Source organism: Coturnix japonica, chromosome 2 (assembly GCF_054131305.1).
Source record: "Coturnix japonica strain WE chromosome 2, WE-NBRP24, whole genome shotgun sequence".
Classification (NCBI taxonomy): Eukaryota; Metazoa; Chordata; class Aves; order Galliformes; family Phasianidae; genus Coturnix; species Coturnix japonica.
In genome coordinates, this window is record NC_140664.1 from 98475406 (window position 1) to 98489284 (window position 13879).

General features: G+C 43.1%; 1 protein-coding gene across 50 annotated transcripts in view; it reads left to right on the forward strand.

Moving 5' to 3' along the window:
- Positions 1 to 13879, forward strand: part of CLASP2 (cytoplasmic linker associated protein 2) — a 114667-nt gene that overhangs the window by 23855 nt on the left and 76933 nt on the right. For 35 of the 50 annotated variants that reach the window (XM_032442404.2, XM_015854125.3, XM_085540417.1 and 32 more), the window contains exon 7: positions 3153 to 3223. In XM_032442404.2, coding sequence (XP_032298295.2) covers positions 3153 to 3223 — 71 coding nt within the window. Of the gene's footprint in view, positions 1 to 3152; positions 3224 to 7441; positions 7544 to 13879 lie in introns of those variants that run through there. The other 15 variants (XM_085540446.1, XM_085540450.1, XM_085540453.1 and 12 more) reach the window with 1 other exon arrangement.

A 13879-nucleotide genomic window follows, 5' to 3' on the forward strand; every position in this document is an offset into this window, starting at 1 on the left:
CATGAAGCTACGGGTCTCCATCCTTAGTATTGATGGAAAGCAGAATTCCTCTTGTCTCCTCCTACTTAACACAGTAACAAGGCAGTCAACAAAGCTCAGGAAAGACAGATTAGCTCTATCTCAGACAGTTGCTCCTTCACTGGCAGACCCAGTTTAAGAGGTTTCTTCCCCACTGTCTGCCAGAAGTTCTCCCTTCTCTGTGATTCATTAAACATTTCATATGGATATGCAGGAGCTGTGGTCTGTGAAACAACTTGATTTACGGTACCATCTTACCATTATTCGGAGGGAAATTTATATTCATATTTGTGTGTCTGGGTAGGTTTTAAGGATTTTAAGTAAGTATTACGGATAATCTGTAGTTCAGACGCAGCTGCTTTCAGTTGTTCAGTTCAGCCTTAAAGAATGGTTTTGCAGCTCTTTCGCAGTATGACAGCACATTAAAATTGCAAGCAGAAATACTAGCACCATTACTTCAATATTTGGTAAACATGTGATTTAAGAGAATGTAGGCTTGCTTCATTTGCGTAACAAATTGCACATTAGAGGTCTGTGTGTTGCTGCCCGACTGCATTCTGCCTTAAAGCTGAGAATAAGAGCTCACGTCAGCTGGAAGGAAGGCAGGAAAGTTCATCAAGCATTATTCAGAGAAATCACTCAAATTATTTAAATATGAAAATAATATATACATTTCATGTCTATATAAAGGTAAATTTACATAGTAATTCAAACGGTAGCTTAAATAGGTTTTATAAGCTGTATCTGGTAGGTTTGCACTTACAGAAAGTAGTGTGTCTAGAGAAGGATGTTGGTCCTGAGCAGGCTCTAGATGGCTAATAAAGGAGGATGGTGTTGTACTATTGTAGTTCAGCTCTACTTGCTACTAGTATATTTCTGTTCAGGGCATTTTATTCCATCACAGAATAGTTTGCAAATAAAGCCGTTGAATTCCGCATTTTCATGTATTGTTTTTCAACTTAAAAATCTCAGAAGAATATCTTCATTCATTTAGGCCTGAGGAGCATTTATTTTCTCAGAAAAATCAGTATGGGGTCGGTGGCCAGAGATATGGCTGTTGTGTTTCCCTTGTAGTTAAAGTTACTGCCAAAGAGGTTTGACAGTCCTTGTTACTGAGCCTGTAAGTGTTAGTCTTAGTATGTTTGTGGATACTGAGAGTGGATATTGCATTTCTTGCTCTTTGAGCCAAGAATGTGGAACCATTTTTGTTCCATTTGGACCAAAAGGAATTTGTTAGAGTATGAAACATGTAGCTTATCTTCCATGAATAGAAGGAATACATACGGATTTAGAAGACAGCACTCGCTTGGTTTACAGCCTTTCAGGATCTTTCAGGAAGTGATCTGACAGCTTTTTCCACCATTACTTGAGTAGCATAAATGTAAAAAGTACATTTATTTGTTTAGAGTTCTTGTGTCTAAGGCTGCAGCTTTGTATCTTGAAATGCTATGTATTTTGCAAGATGCATTTATGAATGCTGCATTTAATGTGGCCTGCGCATTCTACATATCTGTCTGGTTCATACTGTAGACAAGGTCCATCTGTGTGTCCATATGTGGACACCTTTTTTTCCTCAAGGAGGAAGTAAGGAGAAATGCATGTCAGCTTAAGCTGTGTGTCTACACTACCCGAATACGTCTGTCTGAAGTCAGAAATACATGCTTTTAAGCTTTTGCAGCTGGCAGTGCCGTGTTGCTCTCTAGCCTGTACCACTGTGACTGCATAGCACTGAGTGCTGACAGGTCATTACTGAATGCTCATAGTACTTTATCAGATATTTTGCTCAGAGTGAGAGACAACGTGTGCATCATCACAGTGTATTTATAAGGAAGAGTTTCATTTTTCTCTGCTTTCTCTGTTTAAAATGCTGCGTGAAACATGTTTTGATGACTAAGTTCAAAAGAGCAGGAAATCATTTTTTGTTTTGAATTCTCCAATAAATGTGATCGTGTGCCAAAATCAGGCCATCAGCCTAACAACATATGAAAATCAAGGCGCAATTCTAAAGGAAATCTGGTACTCTCTGTGGTCTTCATATTCAGCTTCTCTTAAGATAACAGCTTCAGCCTTTTGCATGTAGTGTTAAGGGTTTTTGTTTGTTTGTTTTGGTAAGGTTGGCCTTGCTGTGGAATTCTCAGCTAATTGTGTGGTGTCTAGCAAGTGCTTTCAAGTATTTGGCAAGGAAAAATAACACTTCAAGGCTACTAACATATTTAGAAGTGTGAGGTAGTGTAACTAAGCTATACCTACTATGAGAATTGCTGACTGCTGTATGACTTGTAGTTGATAAATGTGCATTTAAGGTCCGTACTCAGTCCTGCTAATTTTCTATCTAAAATATCCTTACATCCATACATACTGTACTGAGATACTTCATGGCTTTTATTGCATTTTCTGCAGAAGTGATGAGAACTGGCTGTTCAGATTTGGCCAACTTTCATGCTTGAATAGCATTTTCAACCCTATGGGACCAGACTGGAATTGTAAAATTTTTATTTACTTATTTATGTATTTATTTATTTATATTTTTGCTGTTTAACGCGTAGCAAAGCAATTGCAGCCTGTTTTCCACTGTGAGAATCAGTGGTACAGAAGCATTTAGTGTTCCTGGAGTCTAGGAAGAAGAATTGCTTCATTTCAGTGGGAGCACAAACCGCTTCAACAATGTCTTCCTAACAAAGCAGATATTTCAGAAAGCCGGCAATTGTCACAGAACAAATGAAATATCGATCGCTGCCTGTTTTTTTTTTTTCCACATAAGATTCTGCAGTTCAAATTGTTGCTTTATAGGGTTGTGCATAAATAGGGTAATATCACTGCCTTTCTGAAACCTGTATATAATATTACTAAACCTATACTTCAGGGTTTTCATTATTTTTCTTGTTACTAATAACGATGCTTGGTTTTATCTGCTGACTTGGTGGCATTGCTTTATGTGCATTTGTGAAGATGCTCAACTAACTCAAGAAGGGCAGCCCTTTGGAAATGGTTTCTAGAATACATAATCCCTTGTCTGACTGCTTTATATGTACTAACAAACTAATTCATGTTTTCACTGGCAACCTGGAGGATTTCCAGTATGTAAACGTATGCTTTTATATAGATATGTATTTATATATTTTTGTTCTTTACAGGTTGCAAACAATCTTTACAAAATTTGATGAAGTGAGAGACTCTGGAAATATGATTTTAAGTAACATAAGTGGTGAGTATGAAAGAACACATGTTAATCATCAGCTTTAGATTAAACAAGATAAATATTTGAATGCTCGTATTAACAGTGTGAGATGGTTGACAAGAAACATATGCAAGTATACTGAGAAAAACAGACATTTGTGTAATGAAACACACTTACATTACCGGCACTGTTTTTTAGGGCTCCAGTCAGTACAACTGGAAAAGGTTTTGAAATCACAAGGAAACAGGCAGTGAATCTTTAACTAAAGTTCTGTGTGCATGCAGTAGAGGCTACGAGAATGCTGCAGAGTATTCGCGTGTGGAAAAGAAATCAAACAGGCTTTTATCTTACAGTGATTCCAAAAGAACATAAGTGAATAATAATAATGTCTGTTTTGTGTGGTTTCTTCTCAGATAAAATGTTGATTAATGATAGACTAAGTTTTAATTTAATGAAGCTTGAAGCATTCAGAGACACTTCGGTGTTGAAGTTGTGACTTCATTTTAAAATTCTCCTTTAATGCATTAACTTTAAGCTCTTTCTGGTGTCTTTGAAAATGAAGCCTTTTATGCAGTGAATCCCTGTTGCTTCCTGCTGCAGTCCTGAAACAGCATCTTATACGATGAAAGAGTAAAACCATCATTCTTTCTTAGTTAAAACTATACTTAAAAAAAGAAAGAGAAAAAAACAAACAAACAGCAGTTACATAACAGCACAACAAGGGAGGTGTTGTGGCAGTGCCTTTAATTTGATTGGTTTTGAAAGCTTCATTGTCTGTCTTCTGCAAACAGTCGGCAGATTTTGGTTTATCATAGAGGATTTTTAGGTACTGTGGTTAAACTATGCTGAAAAGGAGGTTTGCTGGATCTAGGATGTTACAGTTTGAGGGTAGAAATGTTTTGAGGGATGAGTATGGGATTTGCTAATGTATGCAAATGTATTTTTTCATTTTAAACACTCTCACCTTACTCGTTACTGTGAAAACAGAAGAGGTTGTGAGTTTGCAGAAGTGCATATTCAAACCTTGTTGAGACTACAGTAAAGTTCTGCATTGCATTCTGCTTTGAAGTAAAACACTGCTATTCTTGGGCACTTGGAGGTATATTTGTAAGGATTAATGGAAAAATGAGCAGTAAATATGTTCATTTTTTAGAATAATGTTTTACATAAATATTCTCTCTGATTGTAGATTGATTCCTGTTGGAAGGATAAACCATTATTTGTTTTGCATTTAAAGTTCATACCACTGCATAGGTTTGAGTGATGCAAAGCCATGTTCTAGCTGTATTTTTTCTTTTGGCATTTCTCAAGAGACTCGAAATATATTGAAGTAATTTAAATTGTGGAAATAACACATTTATTGCTGGACTAGTTTATGTTGCATGTAAGAGCTTTTGGTTTGTATCTTACAAGAGTTTGTTCCAAGCTGTTTTACCTCATCTGAACAATGCAGGTATTGGTGCTGATCTGCAGTGGTATAAATCCTTTTGGGCTTGTAGGGTCTATGCAGAAGCTACTATGAGTCTGTTTCTTTAGTCCTAAAGATGGAATCCCTCTCATACCTTTGTTTCAGAATCTTTGTTTATACATTGAATCCATCTAAGCGGATATTTTTTTAATGCTACGGAAAATACACGCTTCTATTGTTAGTGGTTTATCTCAACTTCTTTATTCTCTAAAGGACAGTTTGTATTTACTGCTTCCACGTGTAGATTGAAAGTTAGCATTGAATTCCTTTCGCTTTGTTACCAACTTTTCAGAGCTTTATCAAATATCTCTGGATAAAGGCCAGATGTTAACATCTAAATACATGTGTTACAGTACAGAGGATTTTAAAGGTTGATATTTTGGAGTGGGGGTCAAAGACTGTGGGGAGTAGGGCTGTGTTTCCAAATGGTGAGGAGTCAAAGGCCAGAAAATGTCCCACAGGCTTCAGTGTAATTAGAATGGTGCAGTCCATAGTGGATCTTTCTTCTTTTTAACCTCCAAAAGGAATGGCTTTTTGCTACCTTAGCTGAGTTGTTTTCTCAAAGAAGTTAGCTGTAATTGATGGGGGATTCTCTGCAATGTGTGTGCTGGGTAGGGAGAAGCTTGCTAAAAACAGCTGTCAGAGGTGCAATCTTTTGACGTAGTGGTAAGTGGCACCGCTGTGCTGGTAAATCTTTGTCGTGTTGACCTAGTTTCTGAGAATCCAGAGATGTGACTTAGGTTCCTTTCTTCCAGTAATACTTCTGACAGTAGTTCCCTCATTTCATTTCGCATATGCAAAAAGAGAAGCATAACCTAAAAAATTGCAGCTTTGAACAAACTGAATACGAGAACGCTTGCCATAGTATTTTTAATAATTCAGACAAACAAACAAAGAAAAACATGCTCCTACTGCCACCATTAAACATGTGGCAGGTTTTATTGGTGTTCTTCAGCGCATGTGGGAGGAACACGGGGAGGAGAGGAAAAGGTTCTCCTGCGTTCTCATGCACACTGCTGGATCTCATGTGTTGTTTTCCCTTTCACTGTGATAACAGATCTAGTGGGAGCAGTCCCTCCTGCACTGAATCTAGTCCCTGATAGAACAGTGAAGAGAGCTGGGAATGAGTTGTCTGTAGGGATTGATGGATTCTAGCCGAGGGCGAAAGATGTGAAAAGCACATTGAAACAAGTGCTGCTAGAATAACTGGGGCAGGGTGTAGCTTCAGAAGCCAGCAGATGAGAACCGTGGAAGGCCCTGTGTCTAATGAGACTGGGCTAGAGTCTTAACGCTGCTGCTTGATGAGTCATTACAAGCTTAAGTATTATCATAGCAATACTTTGCCTCTCCAGCTGACTTTTGATTCCTTCTCCCCTCTGTCTTGATTGCAGCATCTTGCAATCAGCGGTGGTCACTAAAATCAGACATCTTTTCTTTGCCACGAATCATGTGAATGAATGAGCTGTTCTGAGAGCCTTGGGTTCTGTTTATATTCGCACTAACACAGCGTGTTATTAGAATCGTATCTGGATGTGTTTGTCTGTTAGGCCAAATCCTGCGTGCGGTTCTTGTTTTGCCATTTTGCTCCCGCAGAATGTGTTGCATCCCTGCAAACTGGAGGAGGCTCTTTAAAGCACCTCCCCATTTTTCAGCACATGAATGTGCATTTCTATGGAAACGGCACCGGCAGCCAATCTCCAAGCTGAGCAAGCACTTGTTTCTGCCGGCTGAGATTTGTAAATACTGTTTTCTCTAAGAGAATTTAAACAGCCCTCCGTGCTGGAGAGCAGCGTACGTTTACAGACAGGGACTCAGAAGTGGGGGGAATAATAACTGAGCTCCGTGTTCTGCTTCGTTCAGTAGAATGATCCAAAGCTGGATATTGATTGTAACATTTCTATTCAGCCCATGCAGTTCTCCCATTAAAGGCATGCCTGGGAGTGCTACCTCTACAACCACACCATGCGATCGGTAGGATGCACTGATTGTAGTGTCACAGTCATTGGGGGGGGGTGTGATGTTATGGATTACAGAGACACAGCCGAGCCGTATGATCTCCTATAGCAAACAATAAACACGTGCAGCAGAACCGTGTATTTGCTTTGCTGCGTTTTGCTTATTTTCCTTTCTTTCCGATTTTCCTTTGTTGTGTTCTTATTGGAAAGAGGGTTTCTGTGGAGATAGTGAGATCACACAGTGGCAGCCTGTGCCAACGGGACGTGGTGTGAATGTATAGCGTGGGAAACGCTGAGGCTGCTGAGAGGTGCTACAATCATTTTACACGGCTTGGGGTCTGTCCGCGTTCTGCTCGCTCACACGGCAGTACAGTTCAGGATACATTCATATGATGACCGGTTTCACCCGCTGCCCCTTGTGGGTTATTCCCGAGCAGGCCCATGCCCCGCACTGTGCCTCGACGTTCCCTGTGTGTTTCTGTGTGCGGCGGGGAGCAGCTCAGCGAGACGCTTCTTATCCAAGAGGGAACCAAGCGTGAGGAAGCGCTCGTTCAGCACATGGTGCCGTGGCGGCGCTTTTGTGCCAGCCGTGAGCTGAGGTTCCGCCCGGCTGTCCCGACGGCCGCAGGGCGCCGTGCGGCACCCGGTAAAAGGGCTGTTTTCCTCCAGCTGAACGGCACTAGCGGCCCCGCTCTCGATCCGGCGCTGCTCCGGCCGGGGCCGGGCGCGGGCACGTGATGTCGGGGCGGAGCGGGGGCGGAGCGCAGTAAAAGTCCCCCGTGGGACGGGGCCGGTGCCGCGCGGCGGCGGGACTGCTATTTTGAAGCGGGGCGTGGCGGCCGGCTGTGGCGGCGGGGAGCGGGGCTGCGGGGCCCGGCACTCACCGCCCGCGGCCGCTCCGCGCTATGATGGCCATCGGGGACGGTGAGTGGCCGCCCCGGCCGCGGCTGGGGGCGGGCGCGGGGTCCCGCGGCGGTGCCGGCGGCGAGGGGCGGGCGAGCCCCTTCCTGCGCTCGCGGCGGGGCTGGACGGCGACGAAGCGCGCTGAGCCCCGCGTGCGGCGGCTCGACGGCTCGGCCCGCTGCGCTGAGCCCCGGCAGGGCGGCGCGGCTCGGGGCGCTGCGAGGGGTCCGCCCCGGGAGCGGGCGGCGTCCGGCCGCGCTCCTCGGCGGGGAAAGGCGGCGCTGCGGGTGCCGGCAGGGAAGCGGCCCCGCTGCCGTGCGGCTCGAGTGACGCTACGGCGTGTGCAGCCGCGTTTCCTTCGCCGCGCGGTGCCTCGTTACACAAACCGGGAGAAAGTAGGTCAGTGAAGCGGTGCGGGCCCTGCCGGCACGGTTTGGATCGAAACCGGATTCGTGGTCTGCCTCCGTGCTTTCTCCTGCTGTGACAGCTTGCCGAACGTGCGTCTTCGTTTCCAGAGGAAGTTGAGAAGTTGTCATTTGGCTTAAATCAAGCTGAGGAAGATAGGAGGAGGGCTGTGCGTTTACAAAGTACGTGTGTCACTGAGTGCTGCGGGACAGAGCGGGGGGATCAGAGCTGCAGGAGCGAGGCTGGGTGCTTCAGAACGCTGGGGTGGCTCTCTGGTGTTTGTTGTTACTTGCCATCAGCAGACTGTAGGGGAGGGCACTGTCCTCGTGGAGCTGAGCTCACACTGAGCTCTTTCTTGTCATTTTTGCTCTCGACTGTTTTTTCCCAGTGCTTGTTTCCCATCAAACAGTGCAGTTCTGTGCGGTGTAAACACGGGTTGCGGTCACGCCAGTACGAAGGATGCAAGTTGTAGCATGTTAAGAAATAACTGTGTTCCCTGGACAAAGCCATCGGATTTTTGTGGTTCTCTAATGGTCGAGGTTTATGAAGTGAGGGTGGTTGCGGAGCTTTTCTCTGTATAATTAAATTCGTCATTAACAAAGGCACTAAGAACAAAGTACTGTTCAGGCAGTCAGCTGATGTTCTGTGTGGGAGCTTTGAGCAGTAATGCCAGATACAATTAAGAGTGTGTAGGATGATTATGTAGCTGCTGGTTTCTCTTGAAACTATTGCTTACCGCACTTACAAAGAATTCAGTCCTTTGGCATTGTGTTATAAAGCTGTTAGGGATAACAAAACCTCAGTAACTAGTAAGAAAACTTTCTGATATGTTTTCTTCTCAATGCAAATGCTGCTTTACCTGTGATTTTCCATTTCACAGTCATCCTGTACATCCAGCAACACACCGGACAAGCTCTGTTCTAAGGGCAGTGATTCTGTAGCCTTTGAGGAATTGCTTTTCTTGACAAATTGGCACTTTGCTGTGGCGTTTAGCTTACTGTGTGTGCAGGTACAGCTTACTGTCTGTGAATGTATAGTTACTGTCTGTGCAGGTAGGCCATCGTTCTGGGTGATGTTGTGCTACTGCATCAGAGAACAGAACTTGTGATTTCTTTTCCTTGCTTTATTCATTTAATCAGCCCGGATATGTCGTAAAGGTATGTGGAGCATGTTTGGAAGTATAGTATGAAGGTGGTATTTGAAACATTTTGTCTGTGAAATGCAAGGCAGTGGCTTATTGTAACTGTTCGGCGTTGTTTCTTGAGCATGAATGGGAATGTAAATAAAACATAATGCTTAAATGTTGAATCTTAATCTGATTTCCAAAGTGAAGATTAAAGGGAAAAGCCACGTTTTTCTGTATACCCCTGTTGACTGTCCCAGGCTCTCCAGTCCATTGTTTGAAGCACACAGAGGAAGAAGATTCTGTTTGTAGACTAGAAAGCAATTGAACTGTTACTTCCACTGCAGTGAATGTGTGCCAGTGGGAAAGCATTCGGTGTCTTGGTTTAAAGACATTTCACATGCCTGTGTGAATGTAGGTCTGTGTTTGTTCCTTAGGTTGTAGAGGAAAACTAGTCAAGAACCATCCCTCGCTTGGGATTTCTTGTTTCTCAGAGAGGCTAATGCATTTCTGCCCTTATCCGCTGATAACCAGATTAGGGTGTTTAGGAGGCAGCTAACGTAATGGCACATTACGTTGTGCATTCTCTTTGTGCCTTGTAGTCGATTGGTGGCTTCCATCAGCTGCTTCTTTCCTTGGTGTCTCTCAGCGCTGTGCCACTTCACTGTTGTACAGGTGAGGGACTGTCCTGCTCTCAGTTCAACAGGTTTATCAAAATAAGGAGAAATTGGTCTGCCTAAAACTTGGGGCCGTGGGAGGAGTCATGAAAGGAGGGTTAGACCTGAGTTTTCTTTGGATGCAGTAATGAGTGTGGTTCCAGACATAAGGTATTTGAGAACTACCTGAAAATATCAGATCAGCTTTGTAAGAGAACATTCTTGGTTCCATCTTCTGTGTACTAGTACATACTGAATATTCTGTCTTGAATTGCAGAGATGGAAGAGGGGATTTTTGTGTAAATGCTGTATGGTGTTAGTGATGTTTGATAACTTCAAGCACTCAGTATTCCAAATGATACACTATATGCAACTGATTTAGTTGCTTATACTAGTAATTACATCCAAATATAGTAAGAATTGTACCATAGCACATATGCATATGAAATTATGGGCTTTGTCTTTTTTGAGAATACCTTATTAATGTATAGGTGTCCTGGAGAACAGGAACTGTCACCACCTATTCCCCGATGTTCTTCTGAACGGAAGGCTGTCTTCCTAAGACTTTAATCTGATTAGTGCTTTCTGTAAAATGTGGGTGCTGCTCAGCTTTAATATGTTATTATTGACCCCCCCAAAAATAAATGAAAGATGGACATATTAAAAGGCTGTGGAGTTTCTTTGCAGATGATAGTTTAATTTTTAATATATGAAAACTGTTCTTAAGCATTTTTTACATGAATTTCTGACTTTTCAGTCCTCTGGTAGGAGGGTGGAGGCATTTAAAACCATCTCAGGCCTGATAGTAAATAAAGCAGTTGTTACATGAGGCCAGAAAACAGGCGGGATTTCACTGTGGTGTATCATACTGTCCGGAGCCATTTCCTGAATAAAACTGTCTTTTAGACAGCAGATGCTGGGAAGGATAAATGCATGGCTTCTTCCCTTTTCTGTTCTCCTTTCAGTGTGTTTTGTAAACATGCAGACTGTGCCTGCGTTGGCTCATTTCCCTCTAGAGGAGCTCTACTCCTTCTCTTCCATTGCAAGCAGCTGGTAGGCGCTTTGTGCGGGGGAGTGGCTTTCCTCCCTGTGCCTTGCAGATGAAGGATGGATACTGTGAGTTGGAATTACATGGCTGTTCTGAATCAAACCAATTGAAAGGTTCTTTTCACTGTAAGGTCATGTGGAACTATCACAGTGTTTAACATAGGCTCTGAGTAGTGTTTTGTCTTTAAAGTCCACATACCATTGCTAATAGCTGTGAAAGATATGTGTGACAGTGAAGCAAGTAAGTGGGAGAGGGAATGTGTAGAGGGAATGTGTAGAAGGGCTATATGAAAATGAACGCTTTCTGCTCAGAATGGGTGAACAAAGTGAGGTTCAACATGGAGACAAATTGTTTCAAGGAAGAACTATATAAGTCAGACATTTTATTACTAACAGCTGTAAACACATGGAAAATACATGATAACTCTCTTGACAGCAGTAGATTCTAGACTGATAACTGAACTTGATTTTTATTTTTTAATCTTATATGTTCCAGCAATAGAACTAGAAATAAACTTTAGGTTTCTAAATAGCATTTATAAATAGTTGAGGATATTCCGGTATTCAGTATTGAGGAGTTTGTATATATATGATTCTGTAGTTCAAGCATGAAAAGGGGCTCTATCGTATGTTTTTGATGATGTGTGTGAGAAATATCCCCACCATGTACCACAGGGTGCTGAAGCAGTTAGAAGAAGCTCTCGTTAGAAGAGATCTTAGTGGCAGGGACACGGGTGTGGAAATGGCTGTTCCCCATCTGTTGACCCCAGTGTACTTAAAGCAGCGTGAAAGTGTTCAGCCCCTGCCATCAGGTGAAGAGAAATGGGAGGTGTTTCTCTCCTGTGTGGTGACTAAATTGCCGACAGTATGCCAAGAGCATGTATGGACTGCTGTTCAATGAAGGCCAAAGCCAGTTGAATTCACATGTCAGGTGATGGCTTGCTGTACCTGTGCTAACATGGAATCAGTTGATCCCGATATGTCCCTTTCTCCTCGATGTTTACAGTGTTTAGCTTTCATGCTTTGTCTAGATGGCAGAGCTAGTAGCAACTGTTAAGCTGCCCAGTGGACTCTGGGGGCACTGTCCTCTCTCAGTCAATTCATTGCTTTTCTCCCTTTGTCTCATCCTTTTTTGTGAAGGTCTCTGATGCAGACAGATCCATTACAGGAATGACTGTTGGTGCAGTGCGCTTGATTCAGCCAAGCTCAGTTAAGTTTGGACACCCTGGGGAAGTCTGAGACCCACAGCCTTTCTGGGCACCAGTTGCACATCTGAGCACCCTTAATGGTGGCAATCCTTTCCTTTTGCCTGACTGGGAGTTGTCCATGCTCAGCACGAGCCCAGTGTTTCTGGTCCATCCACCACTGAATACCTGGGATAAAAGTCATGCTCTGTGCTCCCATACTCCCAGTAGGCAGCTGTAGTCAATGCTCAGATCCTCCCAGAGCCTTCTCAAAGCTAAGCAGAGGCCGCTCCCTCACACTACCCTGGGATGCCGTGTGTCCTGGGCCCTCCCAGCCCTCAGGCCCTGGGATGGACCCATGGACTGATGAATGAAACGTGAAAATGATGTACCCTGCTGCTCACTTCAGTTTTGCCTGTCCAGGTCAGGAAGAAGCCTCAGAAAGAACCTCAGATTTTAGGTGTATTTCCCTGCCCAAGTACGAGCTGCTACTCTGTTTCTGAGCTTGTGTTGAGCTACTGGTCCAGTGTTCTGTTACAGATAGGCCCTTCATGCAATCCTACGCAGTTCCTGTTATTTCAGGAGAAGTTTTAACTTCTTCTGTTTTGAAGCACTACCTGAGGATGTTTTCAGAGTCTTTGTTGGCTTGATGCATCACTTACCATGTCCTTCTCCCAGCACAGGGACATAACGTTAGGAATGTTTTCTGAGTAGGTGCATGGTCATCATCAGTAATATGATGTCTGCTCCAAAAACAATGCCTGCAATGTTATTATGCTGGCCCACAACATCAGAGGCAGACGCTGGTGGTATGGCTGTAGAGGTGGAACCTCCCCACTAATGTTCCATTATGTTTTCTTGCCTTGCGATGGATGGCAGCAGAGGGGCAGTGTGACAAAAGTGGCTTCTGACTTATGTGGAAGGCATTACTTTTGGAGCAACTTTGCATTCCATCAAAACAGTTATTCTTTGGTACTTTGTAGGCAAAAAGGTGAGTACCAGAGAAGTAATAAGTCACTAATTCAAACCAGAAAGTTTTAACTTATGTAAGGGTAGGGCCCAAACAGGGGCTGCTGTCCTCTTCCTCTTCACTCCTTGGTTGCAGAATGGATGGTTGTAGATGAAGCAACCTTTGTATGTAGTAGAATTAATTTGTCTTAGCAAGAAATCTGATGGTTCAGGTTGTTGTTGTTGTTGTTTTGTTTCTTTTTTAATGCAAACATAAAAAAATAAGAAGTGCAGCAACGACATAGAACTGGTGGGATGTACTGCCTTGTTTCTCTGACACTGATCCATCAGTGTGGTCTGCTGGCAGTGGCTGCCTTTGCACACTTGTTTTAAAGTTTTATGGGGATGATGACCAGCAGTTCTGTCTTTAAATCTGGTTTCAAGTATTGCGTGTGTGATCCAGCTGCCTCGCCAGAAGCATCAGATGCACTTTGAAATGCCCTGTACCACCCGGTCTGCCATACATTACCCACAGGAGGTTGGTTCCCTTCTAGTATATCCACTGTAAGCCAGATTGAGAGCCAGGTTGTCTAAGCAATTTAAATGGTTGGTCTTAGGTAGCTGTATCCTGCTTTTTTTGGTTGGAGGAACTGACTCTTACTGCTTGGAATGCTGGATGTATCAGGGTTGAAGTGTTGAGTAGATATGTTCAGCCTTTGTCTCAAGTATGGATGGCAACAAATTGACTTTAATTTACTTCAGCCCTAAGATGTTTTTTTTCTCTCAATGTATGAAAAGTTTTGGATGCTCTTTTGTCTTTGGACATTCATAATTACCCTTATTGTTCTGCAACCAAATTGGAGTACACAGATTGTTATAAGCATTTAGCATTAATAGTAGCAAATAACAAGTATGTAAATATTTGTCCTTGGTCTGAATACTTTTAGAAACAGATACTACATATTTAAAATCTAGGGACTGAGAGTAATGCTAC